This window comes from Epinephelus fuscoguttatus, linkage group LG12 (genome assembly GCF_011397635.1).
Source record: "Epinephelus fuscoguttatus linkage group LG12, E.fuscoguttatus.final_Chr_v1".
NCBI lineage: Eukaryota > Metazoa > Chordata > Actinopteri > Perciformes > Serranidae > Epinephelus > Epinephelus fuscoguttatus.
In genome coordinates, this window is record NC_064763.1 from 26,871,581 (window position 1) to 26,891,878 (window position 20,298).

The 20,298-nt window shown below is 40.7% G+C and overlaps 1 protein-coding gene across 1 annotated transcript; it reads left to right on the forward strand.

Moving 5' to 3' along the window:
- The first annotated feature begins 1,648 nt into the window (after nucleotides 1-1,648).
- Nucleotides 1,649-20,059, forward strand: arhgap42a (Rho GTPase activating protein 42a). The gene is made up of 24 exons (XM_049591755.1): nucleotides 1,649-2,215; nucleotides 5,095-5,190; nucleotides 5,291-5,352; nucleotides 7,803-7,874; nucleotides 9,488-9,589; nucleotides 9,688-9,798; nucleotides 10,367-10,471; nucleotides 13,585-13,714; nucleotides 13,847-13,947; nucleotides 14,375-14,484; nucleotides 14,612-14,690; nucleotides 14,800-14,839; nucleotides 14,934-14,996; nucleotides 15,091-15,165; nucleotides 15,274-15,358; nucleotides 15,438-15,496; nucleotides 15,646-15,751; nucleotides 15,901-16,060; nucleotides 16,148-16,298; nucleotides 16,461-17,177; nucleotides 17,284-17,446; nucleotides 18,331-18,399; nucleotides 18,528-18,607; nucleotides 19,410-20,059. The coding sequence occupies exons 1-24, from the start codon at nucleotides 2,062-2,064 to the stop codon at nucleotides 19,496-19,498; spliced, it is 2,979 nt and encodes a 992-aa protein (XP_049447712.1). The 5' UTR covers nucleotides 1,649-2,061; the 3' UTR covers nucleotides 19,499-20,059.
- Nucleotides 20,060-20,298: the final 239 nt, after the last annotated feature.

Genomic DNA, 20,298 nt, shown 5'->3' on the forward strand with positions numbered 1-20,298 from the left:
CAACAATGATGGAGTGCTACGTGTTTTTTTTTTTAAAGTATAATCCAGAGATACATTCTCCCTAAAAGTCACACAACTGTGTTCATCAAATTCTAGGAAGGAGTCTCGCCTTACCTCTGTAGGATCCTTTCAAGGAAGGATTGTTAACTTTGAGAAACACTAAGAGGGTGCATGGCGCCTCACTGGCACCTGTAGCATTGTTGACAGATAAACAGCAGCTGGTAAACCCTTATTTCTTTATTTATACACAGCAGCTGTGATCAACTGGTGAAATAATTGGTTTACTCCATTTTACACTGTCTGATGAAAAGAGTGTGAATATCTATCAGTGTTAACCCTCTATGGTATGATGTTGCCATTTGGTAACAAACCCATTTAATTCCTTCTACACACACACACAATACCTCCCCTTTTATGATTTAGTGCATTGAAAGAGAGGTGGGGTCCTAAGAGAACCAATAGCAGTGTTTAAATTTGTCACATCACTTTCTAGAGGGAATTTTGAAGCCCTTTTCTGCAGACCTCTTCACAGGGAGGAGCCTTTGACTCCTCAAAAATCATCTAAAAAAGTATTTTTATGACATTTTTCGACGGGGAAAAAATACATACTCAACAATAAGTGAGGTAAGTTCACTATTCTGTAGTTTATTGCACTGTACTTGATCATTTAATAAATAAAACTGTTAAAATGTGGAAGTTGCCATATGGCAACACCGTACCATTATTATTAGCTACCATTGAATTGCTAGCCTGGCATGTTGATAGCATTTTGGATTAAGTTATAGGCCTGCATTGTTCAAAAGCATATTGTACCATGTGGACTCATTTAGTTATTTTTTCAGGTCCATCAATTTGACAGATACACATTTGAATGTTAGATGTAGTAAAGTTAAAGTTATTAGCAATTACATTGGTATACACTTATCTTCTAGAGTCTACTATAATAATGCACTTTGTGAGTCCTTTCTGCATTGCATATGATTACCAGCTGCAACACTGAAGTGATGAACACATTGTTATAATAAAATGATATTTTATATATTTTTGAAATTAGCCAAATACTGCATAGTGCTTACTTTTACTCTCGGTACTGTAAGTATATATTTTGATGGTAATACTTTTGTACTTTTACTAAAGTAAACATTTGAATGCAGGACTTTTACTTGTAACAGAGTATGTCTGCACTGTAGTAACTTTTACTTAAGTAAAAGATCTCAGTACTTCTTCCACCACTGCTATAAAAGACCAGACAGTTTGACATTTGGATGGTGGGTGAAAGCATGCAGAAGTCATAGAAATTCAAAGTGGAGATGAGATGAGAGGAGAGGAGATGAGATGAGATGAGATGAGATGAGATGAGACATCTCATCACACCACAACTGGACTGGACTGTGGAATGGGCAATTTTAATTTAATTTTAATTCAATTTTTAATATCTATTTATGCACTTATCCATCTATCTATCTATCTATCTATCTATCAAGTATTGCACAAATGTCCGATGTAATTTAATTGCACAAAAGTCCTGCCCTACTGATCAGGTTTTTATTATTAGTAGTATTAGTATTATTAATAATTTATTAGACTTTGCCCTGATTTCAGCACGCGCCAGCAGGAGTCTCCCGTTCCCATAGTAACAAGTCAGAGCCGTATGTAGACGGAGTTAGCGACACAGTGCCGACCGCTTTGAGACGTCCAACATCAAGCTCTGCTGCTTTCTTTCCGCGACTGGTGGTGTTTTCTGTATTAACTAAAGGGTCACTAAGAATTCAGGCGGCTTTATATTTAAATATTAATATTAAAAGGTGAGGGGAGCAGCGTAGAGCTCGTCGTGTAGCCTAGCCAAACTCTGTCCGCCACAGACTCTGCCTGTGTTCTAGTGTCCGGAAGTTCTGAGGGGGAAACTAAGAAAGGCATGAAAAAAAGGAGCTGGAAGAAACTTCTGACCAACTTTCTCCGAGCCCATTGAAACACAGCTTTCTCTCGGAAGTCCCACCGAGGGCACGGTGAACTCGTTTTGCTTTTGATATCTAATAATTATCTGTGTGCGTTAATTTATCGATGGGTCTGCCGACGCTGGAGTTTAGTGACTCTTTCCTGGACAGTCCGGAGTTCAGAGAGCGACTGCAGTGCCATGAGATAGAGCTGGAGCGCACCAACAGGTTTATAAAAGACCTCATCAAAGATGGAAACCTGCTCGTATCTGCCCTCAGAAGTGAGTACAACATGATTAATATTTTGTTTTCGGGGTAAGAGTGCATGTTACAGTAAACAGTTGCACGGTCTGCTGCCTGATAACAAGGCAACCCCAAGGCCATCTATTCAGACAGAGCCAGTGTGGGGACTTAAGCGCACGTAAGACTTCAGTATCTTCATGCATTCAGTTATTTGGGGGTAAAATGAGCAGCACTGTTAGGTAGCTAGTTACACTGTTATGTATAGGCTACATGTTTGTAATGGTCATACTTAAATTACCATGTAAGGTTAGAAACAAACATGTCCTTGTCTGGTCATGTGTGATGGTTTGTAATTTGGAGATGCAGTTTTTAAACCTAGAGATGAGTGAAAAGAAGAATCATTGCTATTAATGATTTTGTTATTAATATTCTCAGCCACTTCATTAAATGCATGGGCGGATTATGAGACAATGGGCCCCTGGGCAAAGACATGTGAAAGGCCCCCACAACTACACATGACTGAAAACACACACACAAACTTTGCAGTGATTTTAATCGGTTGCGATCATTTGTTTCATTCTTTTTCTGTCCCTTTATAGTAGCCATTTTGCATCATTTTGTATTTGTTTCGCCTCTATTGTAGTTATTTTGTTTCTTTTCAGCTCCTTTGCATCTCTTCCTGGTCAATATGTGTTCATTTGAGTGACATTTTGCTGATGAAGGGCAGGGGTAGGCCTGTTCAGTAATCTATCCATGATTAGGCCTAGATGTAACATAAAGAAGACAAATATCACATTGGTAATGTTAACTTTTTTATCACTACTGAGATATTTCTCAATGAACAATGATGTTATTATTATAAGTCATCTTTACAGTGAGGTATCTGTGCTGTCATGTACTGGTTTTAGAGTAACACAGAGCAAAGCTGGAATACCAACAGCGCAAAGCAGACTCACTGTGTGCCATCTGTTGACTGAAAATGGACTCAAGCACAGTATTCACCAGAAAAATGCCCCTCTGATTTCTCAGGGGCCAAAGTGACGTCTTCAGATTGTTTGTTTTGTCTGAGTAATGGTACGAAATCCAGAGCTAGTCAATACAATTAGCTATACAATACAGTCAGAGGTGTCACTTCCTCACATTATGAGAGACATGACGCAGCAAATGTTTGGAATTTTTTTCTTTATAAATGATTTACATGATTAAACAATCACTAAAATAGTTAACAATTCATTTTCTTTAAATCAACTGATCCACTAATAGTCTCAGCCATTATGAGTTTGGTACCTTCTTGTGACAAAAAGATAGAATATGCACATAACAAACTAGTATTTGGCTGACAGAAAATCTGTCAAAGAATGCACAAGTGATTCATGCTTGGATGTTGTGCGTTTAACTGTTGCACAGTTTAATGGTGGTTGTCATATTCATATATCAACATCAACTAATGAAGACTTTGAAAAGCCAGGCACCTCCCATTTGTTATTAGTTTCTTTTGATCACGTCCAGTTTAAGCTCAGACACACCTACACTTTGTAGCTGCCTCTTTGGCTCACCTGCTGGCTGAGGTCATTGTTGGTGTTAACACCGCTGCAGCCTGCCATACACACACACACACACACACACACACACATACACGAGTGTGTTCGGCTGGTCTGTGAACAACTTGAATAACTACATCATTAACATGAACAGGTCAAACTGTGTACAGAACACTGGCGCCTCAATCACCAGAGTCACCACAATAGGACATTACCAAGATACAGTACTGCTGCTATTCATGATATGCTAACATTTCAAAATCAGAATGCTTTATTGATCCCCAGGGGGAAGTTGTGAGAATTGTGAAACCTTTATAGACTAAAAAGCCTTTTCAAAGTCTGGCCATGTCATCAGTGTGTTCCTCTCTTATCGGTGTTTTTAGTGCAGCAAATGAGAGTTCACTTAAACTGAACAACGCTGTCATAAAAGTAAGTGAAACACATTAAAGTTTTGTAGGCAACCGACCACAAATTATTTGCATTTAAACAGTCTGACATCACTTAATGGAAACATACAGCATGCAGTAGGTAGACTGCAGTACGTAAGATATTTTGAACACATTTCAGATACTGAGAATTCAGGGCCTGATTATTTTTCTTGACCATATAAATGACAGATGTATTATGTGTTATCACATTTTGTAAAATTTAATTAACACTAGAAAACATCATAATAGTTTTGTCCACATCTTTTAAATAACAATATGGAAACAACTTTGTTTTTGTTTCCTGCAGGATAAAACTGTTGACACTGCTTTTGTCTTTCATGCATTGAACTTGACCACCGTTGTTTGTCCTGATGTCCAGGCAGTAATCTGCTAAGAACCTCTACTAAAGGATAGTCTTATGTTTTTATAATCGCTGTATATAAAGCAGTGGTGTGATTGAAATAGTGCCTTCAGCAGCTGGCATGCAGACCAGTGTTACGGGTGTGTAAATGAGAGAACGCAGCCTCGTGGTGCCAAGTGTTGTTGCACCTCAGAGAATAAGAGGTGGTATTAAACACTATTGGAGTGTTGTTTGGACACGTAAACACAGTTATCTGAGACTAAAGGCTGTCAAGTGGAGTTTGTTGCGGGGTGTGGCCGTTTGTTTATATCAGACTTTGACACCTCATGTCTTGGCAGTGGATGATGTGCAAGTGGCTTGTAGGAAAATACATTAATAGTTTATTACAGGAGGGAATAAATGATGCTGTTTTTAGCCTGCAGGGGAATGGGAGTAAAACTGGCAGAATGCAAACTCATGCCAGTTGAGCATTCTTGTTCATAAATTGGAAATAGTGAAACTATGTTCGGTATAAATAAGTGATGGCAAAAATAAAATTGTGAGACTAGCTTTAAGTAACTGAATGAACTGCTTTTTGTTTTTCTCAGGTCTTTCTCTCGCTGTTCAGCGGTTCTCTCAGTCTCTACAGGATTTCCAGTTTGAATGTATTGGAGATGCTGAGACTGATGATGAGATCAGTATTGGTAAGATGAAAGTGTCCCCAGTGATCTACAAAACAAGATGTTCAGACTACAAAATATATCGAATATGATCCACGTTTGAGGTGTGAAATTTCTTTTACAGCTCACTCCTTGAAGGAGTTCTCGCAGCTCTTGAGCACCATGGAAGAGGAGAGAAAACGGCTGGTAAGGAAACACATGTGTGAGAAAGAAAATTAAAATGCAGGTTTATGCTGTCCATTTTTGAAAAATAACATACGGAAAGTTTCAAAATGGAGGACATTTTGAGAGGCCGTTTTAATCTCAGATTAGGGCCTAGTGGTGTACAGTAAATAGGTCAACTAACACAATGTAAAGCGTTGTTCTTATTTGTTCATATTAATGAGATGTAGCAGGGTCAACCTTTTCTGTAGAGATATATATGTCAGTTTAAAAAACAATCCAACAACAACTTTGAATGGATATTAACAAAAAAGCTGTTATTTTTTGACATTTTCTGGCTTTTCTTTGTTCTGTACACCATCATCCACGACATAATTGACATCAATTAAATGATCATGAGTAATATATCTTTGTTTTATAGAATAGAATAGAGTCCACTTCTTAACAGAGAAATGATACAGAGAAAGAATTCTGCTTGTTGCTCCGACTGCCAGTACTGAACTGAATACACCATTAGACTAATTGCCCTTTCTAAACCAAGTTGTGAACACCAAAGTCAGATCCAATAGCTTCCAGGATTTCAGTTTTAAACTTTAAGTCTGTGTCAGGCACCGTGATGCAACGCGCTGACTTCCTCAAGCCTCTTGTCTTAATCTGGTTTTCCCACAAGTCTGATTGACACATTTGTTGTGAACTCTGTGCCAGCGGCGGTGAGTGCTCCATGGCGATTTGGAAAAAACGTCTTTGACTCACAGACCCTCCATCAACCAGAGGGCTTTGTGTGGGAGTGATTGGAGTTTGGCACAGTCTGTGCGCAGACAAACCTCTGCACATGCGCAATGTATGTGCAGAGTACGCTACCTTATGCATAGTCCTCTGTGTGTGTGTGTGTGTGTGTGTGTGTGTGTGTGTGTGTGTGTGTGTGTGCTTGTGGCTGTGTACATGGTCTGGTTACAGAGGAACCATGTGGAACCTATTCTGCCAATTCCCCTGTGAGACTGTGAGCTGAGGCCTGACTGCCTGGGAAAGTCCATAAAAGGGTCCTATGTGTGTGTGTGTGTGTGTGTGTGTGTGTGTTTGTCTGCTCTTTTTCTCTTTCTTTCTGTGTGTGTGTGTGTGTGTGTGTGTTTTAATTGTATGCTTTTCCACTGCATCATTGCAGATAGGTCTCAACCTCCACTAATACCGTCATTATTGAGGTAAAGGGTAATTCCAGTAAAATGGATTCCTCTGAAATACCTACCTGTTGAACCTGAAAGCACTATTATTGCAGTTTAACAATGCCCCTCAGTCTCTTAGTGTTCCGTTTCACCCTGCATATTGTGATGTGGTGAAAAAAGAGCACTTACAAAGAAAGCAGACCTTTCACTGGGTTCCGGCGTGGCACTAAACTGAAGTGAAGTGAAAGTAAAGTCATGGTGTAGGACTGAGAAGCTATTTAAAGTCTAATGCTTGAATCAACCAGACAGATCAAAGCAAGACGTGACAGATCTGTGCATTATTTTGGCTCATGACTAAAGAGGGCAGAGACTTTGTGTAAACACTAGAGCACTGATAACTGCTCTGTCGCTGTCGTTAGTGCTCGGCTCATGTCTAAACATCAGCTTTCTCATACATACTATACAGTCAGCTGCAGAAATATTACCAGAACAGTATCATGATTACTTTAGCTGTGATTGGTGAAATTTTGCATGTGTGTGATCAGATGAAATTTTAGACATGTATTCAGCTTGCCCAGAGGATTTGTTGGAATAGCTTTGGTGATCCTGTGACCTTTCATCTAGCACCATCACCAGATCAAAATTTTTATTTGTCTTCCATATCAGCCTCAGCTGTAGCTTGTGATTAATGCTGATTAACAAATGCTAGCATGCTAACATGTTCAACTAAGATGATGGACATGATACCTGCTTTGCATCTGCATGTCAGTATTGTCATTGTGAGCATGCTAATGTTAGCATTTAGCTCAGAGCACCACGCTTTATGCAGCCTGACTGAGCTGTAAGCATGGCTGTAATCTCTTGTGTGTCTGTGGAAAACAACCATGAGCAAAGTCCATAACATGCTCCATTATCACAGTCATAAACTGACTATAAACTGGGGTGTGTGCAGTGTGTCCCTATGATATTATTTGAAGGTAAACAGGAAGTAAATAAGCCAGTTTCAATCGATCAATTTAGAGATATTTAAAATTATTTTTGAAATCCCCTGAATGCAGCAGAGAGAGATTCTAATTCGGATCAAATTGGACCATTTCCTCAGGGTTTAATTTCAACATCTACTTCTAAATGAAGCAGAAATGTGTCACAAAACGTCACAAAAATAAAAGACAAGCATCTGCTTAACAATTAGATTTGACAAGACCTATTTTTAACACTGAAGTCACCACTGCAGCCCTCGTGGAACAGTGACTGAGTCGCTGCTGGTCTTACTGTTGACACACTGAGCTGACTGTTGTTATTTTTTCCTCTCAGATCCAGAACGCTGATGATGTGTTGATCTCACCGCTCGAGAGGTTTCGTAAGGAGCAGATTGGAGCTGTCAAGGTACAGCTGCAGGTGTTAAATTAATTGAAGGATAACTTGAAAGCTGAGTGGATTATTAACACAAAGTAACTGAACTGGTTAACTTTTCCTCTGACTCACAGGTGACATTTAAACTTTACACAGTCTCTGAGGTTTTAAAAGGCCAATACATGACATTCAGCTCATTAAGCATGCTGCATGCATTAGTTATCTACCACTGTGGGTGGTGATCAGACAGATCATCCTGCTCTGGTCTGGTCCCTGTATGTCTCTCAGTCAGTGGTCAGAGAATCTAATTTGTTCAGATAAACGATGGATCACAGTCCAGTGTCAGTAACAAGGTCATGGGAACGGACGCTGGGAGGGAAGACAGGGAGCGCGTCACAGACAGAGAGAAAGTTGAACTCAGTGAGGCAGCGTAAACACAAAGCCAGTCTGGTGTCTGGTTTCAGCAGCTGTCTCAAGGCTTATAATTCAATTTATCAAAAAAAAAATTCTCTTCATTCTCTCTCAGACAGAAATAAAGGCGGAGTTAGCAGTGGCATACTGTTTACAGGGTCTCAAACAATGGTCAGAGCAATGACCAACTCTGAAAGTGAAATCACAGCTCATTTCTGGGTGTTGATGGCAGCGTCTCCTTGGCCTGTAGAATGTAGCAGGAGTGTGTGAGCGGCACATCCTCACACTGAAGCAAGACAGAGTGGTTGGATATGTGGAGCTTAGAGCTGCAGCTGGTTTGGAAAATAGCTGTTGTCCTAAATATGTTGGCAGTGTCTCTTCATTTAGATTATTAATGCTCCCTCTGCAGCTCATGATAGCTGTGTGGCTTCTCAAAGCTCATTAGTTCATCCCAAAAATCATCTGAACTTGTCACTTGTAAAGATCAGAGGAGTTGTGCAGGTATTTGCACAGCTGTAGCAACCTCACTGCGTCAACTAATTTAATAGTTGACAGCTAATTGATTAATTAATTATTTATTGCAGCTCTAATAGAGCAGGCTTAATTAAGATGGTGAGCACGGCAAACAATATACATGCTTGATAACAGCATGTCAGCATTGTCTTTAGCTCAAAGCACCAATGTGCCTAAGTACACAGTTGCAGACTAGTTAGTCTTGTTGCTTTTATTTATTTACTTATCAAGATGTTGGACTGGTTTAACTGTCAAGAACTGAAAACTAGCATGTCTCATGACCTCACCTATTTTTTTGTTAGTTATTTACTGATCAAAATAATGAGTGTGCCAGTTTTACACTATTTTATTGAATTATTAAGTTCTTGAATGGCTTATGTTCCCATTACATTAAATATTAATGCATTTGAGAAGTTTTATGAACAATAAAAAAGGTTTTTGTAGAAAAACATGTTTATGTTCCTCAAAGTTAAGTATCATAAAATGTCATATCGACAGTGGTATCTTAACTGAGGTATCGCATTTGAACTCGTATTGACAAATTTCAGCCTCAGTGGATGAGACTTAAAGGACTGGGGGAGACATATATTCCAGTGTGACATTCTTTATGTGTCATGTAAAAAAAAAAGTGAATTTAAAGACCTTTATTGACAGATATAGAGATTGATATGGTTGCTTTTACTTATTGCTAACATCCTCTCTATGTCCCTGTCATCCTCAAGGAGGGAAAGAAGCAGTTTGACAAGGAGACAGAAAGATATTACTCTGTTTTGGAGAAACACCTGAGCCTGTCCTCTAAAAAGAAGGAATCACAGCTACACGAGGTAAACCATTCGATTTCTAAAAATGTGCACCGACTTCCTCCCACATGTGTTAGGTAACGAAAAGTATTGCATGGGTGTTGTTTCTGTTTCTGTTGCAGGCTGATTCACAGATGAGCAAGGACAGGCAAGTTTTTTATGATGCTTCGCTGCAGTACGTCTTCAAGATCCAAGAAGTGCAGGAGAGAAAAAAGTTTGAATTTGTGGAGCCGGTGAGTTCACAGACAAACATTATGATCATGTTTAGCACAGTTTTAACTGAGCAGCTGGGCCGTCATAGATCTGGGCAGCAGAGGGGAGGCACAGTAACCAACACACAATGTTTCATCACAGGAAAATGTGACTGATGAGTCTATTTTTTGCAGTGATGTAAACATTAAGTCATAATTGCAGCCAAGCCAGTAATGATTGTGTGTACACACACAGATGTGATCAAGGAAAGACAGCAAAGTCAGATTCTGAAAAACACACATTACACACTCTGTTTGGCCGGTGATAAAAATGTTTTAATGATACATATCGGCAAAGCCCACTTCCTGTTGCTGTAGAAGCACTTCCTGCATGGAGATCTCTTCCGTCGGACAGAGAGGGAAACTCTTTGTTGTAGAGTAAACAAGGGCAGCAAAGCAAACAACAGACAGAGTTTCAGGGGGTTTTCTCCCATTTTGATTGATTGAGCAGATGACAGACAATCAGTCTTTTGTAATCCTCTCATTATGCTCTACACTCCCAAGCCCCCAGCTAACATTTTTCCTGTGGATTTCTCCCTCTGATCTTCAGTTATTAGCCTTCCTGCAGGGTTTGTTTACGTTCTACCATGAGGGCTACGAGCTGGCCAGTGAGTTTGAACCCTACAAGCAGCAGCTTCAGTTCAACCTGCAGAATGTAAGTTTGTATGTTTGTTGCAAACCTCGGGACCAAATGTGGACCTGATATCACTTCTTTTATCTGGTCAAACTCTTAAGCCATTTAGAGAATGTGAAGTTTCAACTGCATCTGGCATTGTCGGCCCTCAAGTGGAAACCTCACACACCTGATACTCCTAGCATGTTGAAACACACAATTTGAACTACCTTCAGTCACAGTGTGAACACAGTTTGGCCTAGACTCGCAGACTCACATATTTTACTGCCTTGACAGCTACAGCTCACACTTTGTCTGAGCAAAGTCAAAGTTAAAATGATCAGAAGCTTAGTAGTACTGCTTAAAGTACTGCTCGATTAACAAAAATAATCATTACAGAATAACTACCTGTTTTAAAGGGGACCTTTTATGCTTTTCCTTATTTTCTGTCCTTGATAAACAGTGTGACAGTGATGGATGTTCATGTTACACTCGGTCAGAGTTTCAAATAATGAGGTTAACCTACAGTACAGGCCAAAAGTTTGGACACACCTTCTCATTCAATGCGTTTTCTTTATTTTCATGACTGTTTACATTGTAGATTCTCACTGAAGGCATCAAAACTATGAATGAACACATGTGGAGTTATGTACTTAACAAAAAAAGGTGAAATAACTGAAAACATGTTTTATATTCTAGTTTCTTCAAAATAGCCACCCTTTGCTCTGATTACTGCTTTGCACACTCTTGGCATTCTCTCCATGAGCTTCAAGAGGTAGTCACCTGAAATGGTTTCCACTTCACAGGTGTGCCTTATCAGGGTTAATTAGTGGAATTTCTTGCTTTATCAATGGGGTTGGGACCATCAGTTGTGTTGTGCAGAAGTCAGGTTAATACACAGCCGACAGCCCTATTGGACAACTGTTAAAATTCATATTATGGCAAGAACCAATCAGCTAACTAAAGAAAAACGAGTGGCCATCATTACTTTAAGAAATGAAGGTCAGTCAGTCCGGAACATTGCAAAAACTTTAAATGTGTCCCCAAGTGGAGTTGCAAAAACCATCGAGCGCTACAACGAAACTGGCACACATGAGGACCGACCCAGGAAAGGAAGACCAAGAGTCACCTCTGCTTCTGAGGATAAGTTCATCCGAGTCACCAGCCTCAGAAATCGCAAGTTAACAGCAGCTCAGATCAGAGACCAGATGAATGCCACACAGAGTTCTAGCAGCAGACCCATCTCTAGAACAACTGTTAAGAGGAGACTGCGCCAATCAGGCCTTCATGGTCAAATAGCTGCTAGGAAACCACTGCTAAGGAGAGGCAACAAGCAGAAGAGATTTGTTTGGGCCAAGAAACACAAGGAATGGACATTAGACCAGTGGAAATCTGTGCTTTGGTCTGATGAGTCCAAATTTGAGATCTTTGGTTCCAACCGCCGTGTCTTTGTGAGACGCAGAAAAGGTGAACGGATGGATTCCACATGCCTGGTTCCCACTGTGAAGCATGGAGGAGGAGGTGTGATGGTGTGGGGGTGTTTTGCTGGTGACACTGTTGGGGATTTATTCAAAATTGAAGGCACACTGAACCAGCATGGCTACCACAGCATCCTGCAGCGACATGCCATCCCATCCGGTTTGCGTTTAGTTGGACCATCATTTATTTTTCAACAGGACAATGACCCCAAACACACCTCCAGGCTGTGTAAGGGCTATTTGACCAAGAAGGAGAGTGATGGAGTGCTGCGGCAGATGACCTGGCCTCCACAGTCACCGGACCTGAACCCAATCGAGATTGTTTGGGGTGAGCTGGACCGCAGAGTGAAGGCAAAGGGGCCAACAAGTGCTAAACACCTCTGGGAACTCCTTCAAGACTGTTGGAAAACCATTTCAGGTGACGACCTCTTGAAGCTCATCGAGAGAATGCCAAGAGTGTGCAAAGCAGTAATCAGAGCAAAGGGTGGCTATTTTGAAGAAACTAGAATATAAAACATGTTTTCAGTTATTTCACCTTTTTTGTTAAGCACATAACTCCACATGTGTTCATTCATAGTTTTGATGCCTTCAGTGAGAATCTACAATGTAAATAGTCATGAAAATAAAGAAAACGCATTGAATGAGAAGGTGTGTCCAAACTTCTGGCCTGTACTGTATGTAAAAGTAATCCCTGTGAGCAAAACCCTCAGGCTCAACCTCAGGCTTCAGACTATTGTAAATACTTTGTTTCCAACTGCTTTTTTTTTTGTGAGACAAGCTGACATCAGCTCATGACGCATTTCTTTTGATGCTCATTTGCTTCAGGCGCCCTGCTGCAAGTGTTTACACTACATAGCACAATACATAAAACAAAGCAAACATGAAATTGCGATTGCTGAATTGTTAATTTCTCCCTGTTTTTAGATCATATTCCTGTTGGAACATGTCTGGCTGTTTTTAGAAGTTTTTATTGGTGATTTTTCAAACTAGATAGTGCTGCTATACTTCGTTACCATCAATCTTGGGCTGCAGTGGTGGTGCAGAGACCCAGAGATCACAGACAGGTAATGTCTCAAAATGCTGACCAATCAAAGCAGACTGGGCTTTTTTGCGAGGGAGGCTTAAAGAAGCAGGTGGTTAAACAGAACGTCTCAGACAGGAGGTGAATACAGGTGTTGACACAGACAGTATGAGGAAAAGAAAGTGTTATATGAATATTAACGCATGTGAACCTGTTCTAGTACAAACCCAGAATGCTGTCAGGGCCCTGTGGCACTGGAACAGTCTGCCCGAGGAAATCAGGTCGGCCGAGTCAGTGATCTCTTTCAAGTCCCTTCTTAAAACATACTTTCATCGGAGAGCCTTTCCTGATTTTACTTGTGTTTTAAGTTCATTTCGACTGTCTTTATTTCCTCGGTTTTTATATACTCAAGTGCTTTTATCAGTTCTTTTAAAAGTTGTTGTTTTCAAGTCTTGTGTGTTTTAATTATTGACAAGCACTTTGTAACTCAAGATCATTATTATTATTAATGAGCACAATAGTTTCCCTTTAAGACTTGTAGTAATTTACTTAGCTGTAATTAATAACCTTTCCCTGACTAAACTTTTCAGATTTTATATGTTTCACGCCTATAAATATGACTAATTTTAACGCAGTCTCCTTTGTATGTTGATAAGGCTCGCAATAACTTTGAAAGTACACGTGCTGAGGTTGAGAGGCTGATGAAGAGGATCCGATCTGCAGAAGAAGACTTCAAAGCCCCCAGTTGCTTCACCATGGAGGGATATCTGTATATACAGGAGAAACGTGAGCTGCACAAAAATGATCTTTTCTCTTCTCTCAGTTAAGCTGTATGGAAAAGCAAACGCCAGAATTACCTGAGCAGATTTTCTTTTGTCGAAACACAGACACTCATACACCTGCCTGAATGTATTACAGGTCCTTTGGGCAGCGTGTGGACCAGATACTACTGTACTTATGAAAAAAGCTCCAAGCTGTTCACCATGAGCAACACAGAGGCCAGACCAGCCAGCAGACAGGTGAGCTGGTAGCACAGATGAATAACCACACATGTTAAAGCCCAATTGCTAAAAGGCATTAAGCATTAAAATCTACTATGGAAATGGTAATGTAGTTTTAAGCAGGCAACACAAGGACTTGATGCACCACCAAGAAAGTGCACTATCAAGTTAAGTAACTGTTAATGCCACTTTGACAGAAAGAAGAAGAAATGCATTACTTACTTAAAGCTAGTGTCAAGTTTTTGTAAATAAATGTTTCTGATTTTTGAAGCAAATTAAAATGTGGAGAGTTGATGGGTTTAAACATGCAGACACCAAAATGGTCCTAATGAGCAATGCTGTTTTGTTGCTACGATATCAAAAGCTCAGACTTTGTGAGAATCCTTTGACAGACCTTAGTACCACATGTCGAGTGCATATTGCACACACATCTGTCTGTTTACAGAACGGCGTGGTGAATGGGACACCTGAGATGTTCAAGCTGCGCTCGTGTGTCAGAAGGAAGACGGATTCAATCGACAAACGCTTCTGCTTTGACATCGAGGTGGTGGAGAGGTGAGAGGGGAGATAACTGAGAGACTGTGTGCCCACACGCACACATGACTATCTGTGGATTAAATACATTGAGATATGGCTGCTGTTGGCTTGTGCTCTGGTAAAAATGATCTCTGTTTGTCTGCAGACATGGCGTCATCACCCTGCAAGCGCTCTCTGAGGCCAACAGGCAGCTGTGGATGGAGGCAATGGATGGAAAAGAACCAGTATGAATATGTCCACCATTAAATAAATAATAACAATGATACAGCAACATCATTTGAAATGTCTTACTTGTCTTACTAACACATAAACATTGTTTCTGTCTTTGTTCAGATTTACACTCTGCCTTCTTTGCTCAGCAAGAAAGAGGAGAGTAAGTATCCTAATTATACTGTTCTTCATTTAAATGAGAAGTTTTAATGTGTCTTGCAATTTATCAGAAGTTTTGGTCACTGTTTGTTTCACAGCATTTCTCAACGAGGCCGGCTTCAGCTTTGTCAAGAGGTGTATTGAACTGGTTGAAACAAGAGGTATTCCTCCTCCTTAAAATATTCATATGAGAAAAAGAATTCACAGTATTGTATGCATTTTTGATTTATGACCTGTTTCACAATGTGTGTGTAGGCATTACCACCCTGGGACTGTACAGGACTGGAGGAGTCAACTCCAAAGTGCAGAGGTTGATGACGAGTGTATTCTGTAAGAGACGGCCCACTTTTCTCTTTATTATGTTCCTGAGGAGAACAATGAATAGTAGGTGTACTTTAATCACTGCAGATAAATAATGTATTATCTACTCTCCTGTAGCATCCACAGCTCCCCCTGACATGCAGCTGGATGCAGACGCCTGGGACAACAAGACCATCACCAGCGGCCTCAAGAATTATTTCAGGTGACATACAGTACAAAGACAGCTTTTTGAATAACACCTCTTGTGAATTGTGAATTCATGATTTCTAATGTGCGTGCAGGTGTCTGGCAGAACCAGTTCTGACCTACAGGCTGCATAAAGAATTCATCAAAGCTGCAAGTAAGATGCCTTACTGACACTTTTAAAAGTACACACAATCTGTGTGGTTTGAATTTACTACCTCATACTTTGTACGTCATGTAAACAAAAGCACATTGTGTCACCATGTTATCATATCCCTTTCTCTGCACTCTTTCCTTGTTTGACAGAGTATGATGACCAGAAGTACAGAGTGAGAGCGATTCATGCTCTTGTACACAAGCTGCCAGAAAAAAACAGAGCAATGTTGGACATCTTAACCGACCACCTCTTCAAGTATGTACATATTATTACATACTGGGATTTTATTGGATCGAGTACATGCACTGAAACTTTACTCGACATCTTTTCTCTCATTTCTCTGTTATAAGATATTTAAAACACGTGTGTGTGTGTGTGTGTGTGTGTGTTGTGTGTGTGTTTAGGGTTTCCTCTCACAGTGACCAGAACCAGATGACTGTGTCCAACCTGGGAATGATCTTCGGCCCCACACTGATGAGGTCACAGGAAGAGACGGTGGCCGCCATGATGAACATCAAGTTTCAGAACATCGTGGTGGAGATAATCATTGAAAACCACAACAAGGTGCGCGTACAAACACACACACACACCCACACAAATACACAAACATACAGACACACATCTAACAGGCATGTTCACTGTATGTTCCAGATTTTTGGTGAGGCCCCCGACCTGTCGGTGCCTTTACCTCAGGCTCCGTCCTCTCGGTCGACTCCTCGGAGGAACAAAGCCATCTGTCTTTCGTCAGGGAAGAGGAAGGCCCGTCTTTATCCTCCGGCTCTCTGTCTGGCAGACAATGACAGTGAGTCTCTCTGCAGCTTACGCCTCCTTTATCTCATCCCTCATAAATACCTTTTCATGTCACAACATTTATTTGACATATTTGTTGTGATGGACTGACTTATATGTTGCCATTGTCATTCAGTCTCTTTATAATGTGACTCGTTTGCATTTCTCCCTCTAGGTGACACTTTCAGTAGCAGCCCCAGCACGACTCCGATGGGAAGTCAGGAGTCTCTGTCCTCACACTCCTCTGAGAAGAACGGATTGTCTCAGACTTCTCCTCCGTCATCTCCTGCTGCAGAGTCCAGCTCGCCCTCCGCAACACAGGTGTGTCCTCCAGCTGCAGCTTCTTCCTCCTCCCTGTCCGACAACGCCACAAACGTGACAGATCACAAACACCAGACAGACAGCGCCACCTCCCCTCACCTTACACCTCCCTCTTCCCGGACTTCCTCACAGATCACTCCGACCCAGCAGACTTCCTCTGTGTCCTCCTCCACGTCCTCTTTGCTCTCCACAGAGAGGAGTCTGTCCGTCAAAGGAAACTCGACTGCCTCCTTATCATCTGTAAAAGAGTCAAGATCTCCCTCCATAGCCTCCACATCCACTGCCTCCATCCAGCACCCTTCAGCAGAGCGCGCCTCCTCTCTCAGTGAGGGTCGACCTGTTCAGAGAGCGTCGTCTGTCTCCTCTCTGAAGAGCACTCATTCAGTGGATCAAAGAAATGTATCCAGTGTCTCCACCACTGTCACAGAAACTAAATTGACGGACTCCTCTCCTTCTCGTCAGCTCAGAAAAACTTACAGGACTGCCTCCTCCTCCTCTTCCTCCTCCTCTTCATTATTCCCCTACAGGCTTTCTGCATCCTCCTCTCTCACCTCCCTGCACATCTCCGAAGGTGCGTACCTTTCCACCAGATTGAGTGTGATGACAGTAAGAGAGTTTTAGATATCTGTCACCTCCCTTTTTATGTTTAGTTCTGATTTCGTGTGTTTCTATCCCAGATTACAAAAGCTGTCATGGATCGGTACAGAGTCTCATGTCGCTGGATCCACAAGAGGCAATGCTAAGACGTAAACCTGCACATGTCCGCTGTGGCTCCGATATAACCACCAGGCACTCTGCAGCCGCCACATCCAGCAACGGATACCAGAGGCCTGGATCAGTGTGAGTGTCTGTAAAGTCTATCTTATACCTCTGACGCTAATCACATAGCACTCTCTCGCCATGGATAGATTACCCTTAGAGAAAACAAGAACACATGGTCTCAGCTACCCACACATTAAGATAGTGTAATTGTTGCTACTGTATGAAAGTGAAAGCCAACTCCAGCTTTGTCTGCTTTGCGTTTTGCCTCACTTTGTTAGTGTTTTTTGGCATTGTATCCAGGTATTTTTGTAGCATCCTTATGGATGAGTGCTGCTTATGATTTGGCGCCTGGTCACCTCCTTTTTATAGTGTCCCAACTTCACTGTGCCCAGGAACATTACAAACACAGCAAAATGAGAATAAGAAAATACAGACAGGGTGGAGTCTCTGCAGATAAATACACTGCCACACACTTCTACTGGGTCATAAGTGATGGGGAGTGTAGACGGGTTACTCTTATATGAGTCTATACATTGTTTTTTTAGGAACAACATGGCCAAACGCAAGTATGACACTGAATATGTGAAACGTTTTGGACCTTGAACTAATGACTAAGGAGAAATCTGGACCCTGTGGCTTTTTAAATTAAAAAACAAAACAAAATCATTCATCCATGTTAATGGCATTGGCTTAACTTCAAATTTCAAAGGCATCTTGTTTTTCTACTATTTTTAACTGTGACTATTTTTAACTGTGACAGCCCAGACATCACTGTTCTACTTCTGGGTATGAATACTTTATTTTCTGATTGGTTCAAGATTTATCTGCTTTATTTAAGAAGAACACAGTTTAACTGTTTTGTGGGAGAGTGGGTTTTTGAAACTGACATGCTCACCTTCTTGGTAATAACTGGAAATTTCAGGGAATGCATTCAGAGCAAATGTTGTGTTTGTGTGTTACAGATTATCAGTCAGACTCCCGCAGCGCGAGAGTTCAGTATTCTCCTCAGCATTAGACATATGCTCAGGAAGGTATGTTGATTTTGAGCTTGTATTTGTATACATTTCAGTCAAACAAATTGAAACTTACCGATGAAAGAAATGCTCCTTAGCTCATTTTCTAAATCTCTTTTATTTACTGATTACTTTTATTCTCCCAGGGAGGCAAAAGCTCTTTACTCCTGTGAGGCAGAACACAGCCATGAGCTGAGTTTTCCACAGGGGGCGCTGTTCTCAAATGGTAAGTGAACTTCTCACAGGTTTCTTTGAAGAGGGGTCTCTGCATTTAAACCAGGTATTTAAATGTAATACATTTAAATACTAAACATTTATAAAAGTACATGTCACATTTATAAAAGATTGTGTCAAATTCCTAAAGGGAAGTTCACCCCAAATCAAAATGCATATTTTCCCTCTTACCTGTTGTGCTATTTATCAGTCTAGATTGTTTTGTTGTGAGTGGGTGAGTGTTTGTGAGAAAGCAGACATCTCTACGGGCAACACTCGGCAACTCACACCAAAACAATCTAGACTGATTAATAGCACTACAGGTGAGAGTAAGAGTATGCTTTCTTGATTTTGGTGTGAACTCTCCCGTTCAGTTATTTCAAAGTTAGGTAGAAGATTATGACCCACTTCATAATAATGTAACACAAATGTTAATCATCTTGCTCCAAGGACTTACATCACAAAATGAATACAAAATGGGGTTTTTTGTATCTTTTTCTGGCTTTATTTTAACACATTTCCTGTAATTTACTGTGTGACGGCCTCTGACCCCTCACTGAGATCAGGCTATGACAATTGCAGAATCATTGTTATGTTTGGAAACTTCATGATCTGGACTAAAGGTCTGTTGGTCTGAATAGTGCTCATTCAACATGTCTCTATATTAATGATCCAGCAGTGGGACAGATGCAGTTTACTGTTAACATGGGTTGTGCATGTAGGGAGTGTGTGGCGTGTCATTATAGAAGATGAAAATTGGCCGTTTCATATATAAAGGTCCTTGTCTTGACATGCAGACTTGTCTGTGTCTGCAGTGTACCCGTCTGTGGAACCTGGTTGGCTTCAGGCGACATACAACGGCAGAACAGGCCTCATACCTGAAAACTACATCACATACATGTGACAGAGCTGATGATGTCATTGCCAAAATAACACAAAGATCTAACTTAGACTTTAGAGATCTACAGTGCAAACAGTAATCCTCTGTGCTGCTGATCGAAGATATAATATATTCATCATGTAAACTGTGACTGCTATCACTGAACTACTGGGGCTAAGTATGAACGATGCATGTACTGTATGTATATCTGACTACTATATGTGAACCACGTTAAATGTTATTAACCATTTTATAGCACAGTAGATGTTAAAAGCTGACTTCTTGTCTGACTTTTCCTCCATTCATACGTGACAGTGTCACTTAACGTCATCAGCTCCTCTTTTATGTTTGTGTTCAATGCCGTACATACATGAAATGTGCCTGTAAGGTACATGAAAACAGTATTTTTTTTAATTAATCCTGGTAATTTATGATTAAAGTGTCATATTAATGTTATAGTTGTGTGTCACACCTCTGTGCCTGAAACAGTATGAACTGATGGTCTAAGACTGAATCCTGCCGTAACATCTTCCTTCTACTGTCTGTCAATTTTCATGCTGTCTAAATAAAAGACAAATACTTTGACCAGTTTGTATTTGTAGTTTTCGTTTACACTCAACAGCCACTTTATTAGGTACACCTGCTCAACTGCTCCTTAATGCAAAAAGCTAATCAGCCAATCACATGGCAGCAACTCAGTGCATTTAGGCATGTAGACGTACGTGGTCAAGATGGCCTGCTGAAGTTCAAACTGAGCATCAGAATGGAGAAGAAAGGTGATTTAAGTGACTTTGAATGTGACATAGATGTTGGTGCCAGACAGG

Bases quoted from the DNA above. Each gene is read 5' to 3' on its own strand.
- arhgap42a (XM_049591755.1), top strand. From the start codon at position 2,062: ATGGGTCTGCCGACGCTGGAGTTTAGTGACTCTTTCCTGGACAGTCCG. The intron at 14,485-14,611 runs GTGAGAGGGGAG...GTTTGTCTGCAG, and splicing joins GACATCGAGGTGGTGGAGAG to ACATGGCGTCATCACCCTGC. The intron at 14,691-14,799 runs GTATGAATATGT...GTCTTTGTTCAG, and splicing joins CAATGGATGGAAAAGAACCA to ATTTACACTCTGCCTTCTTT.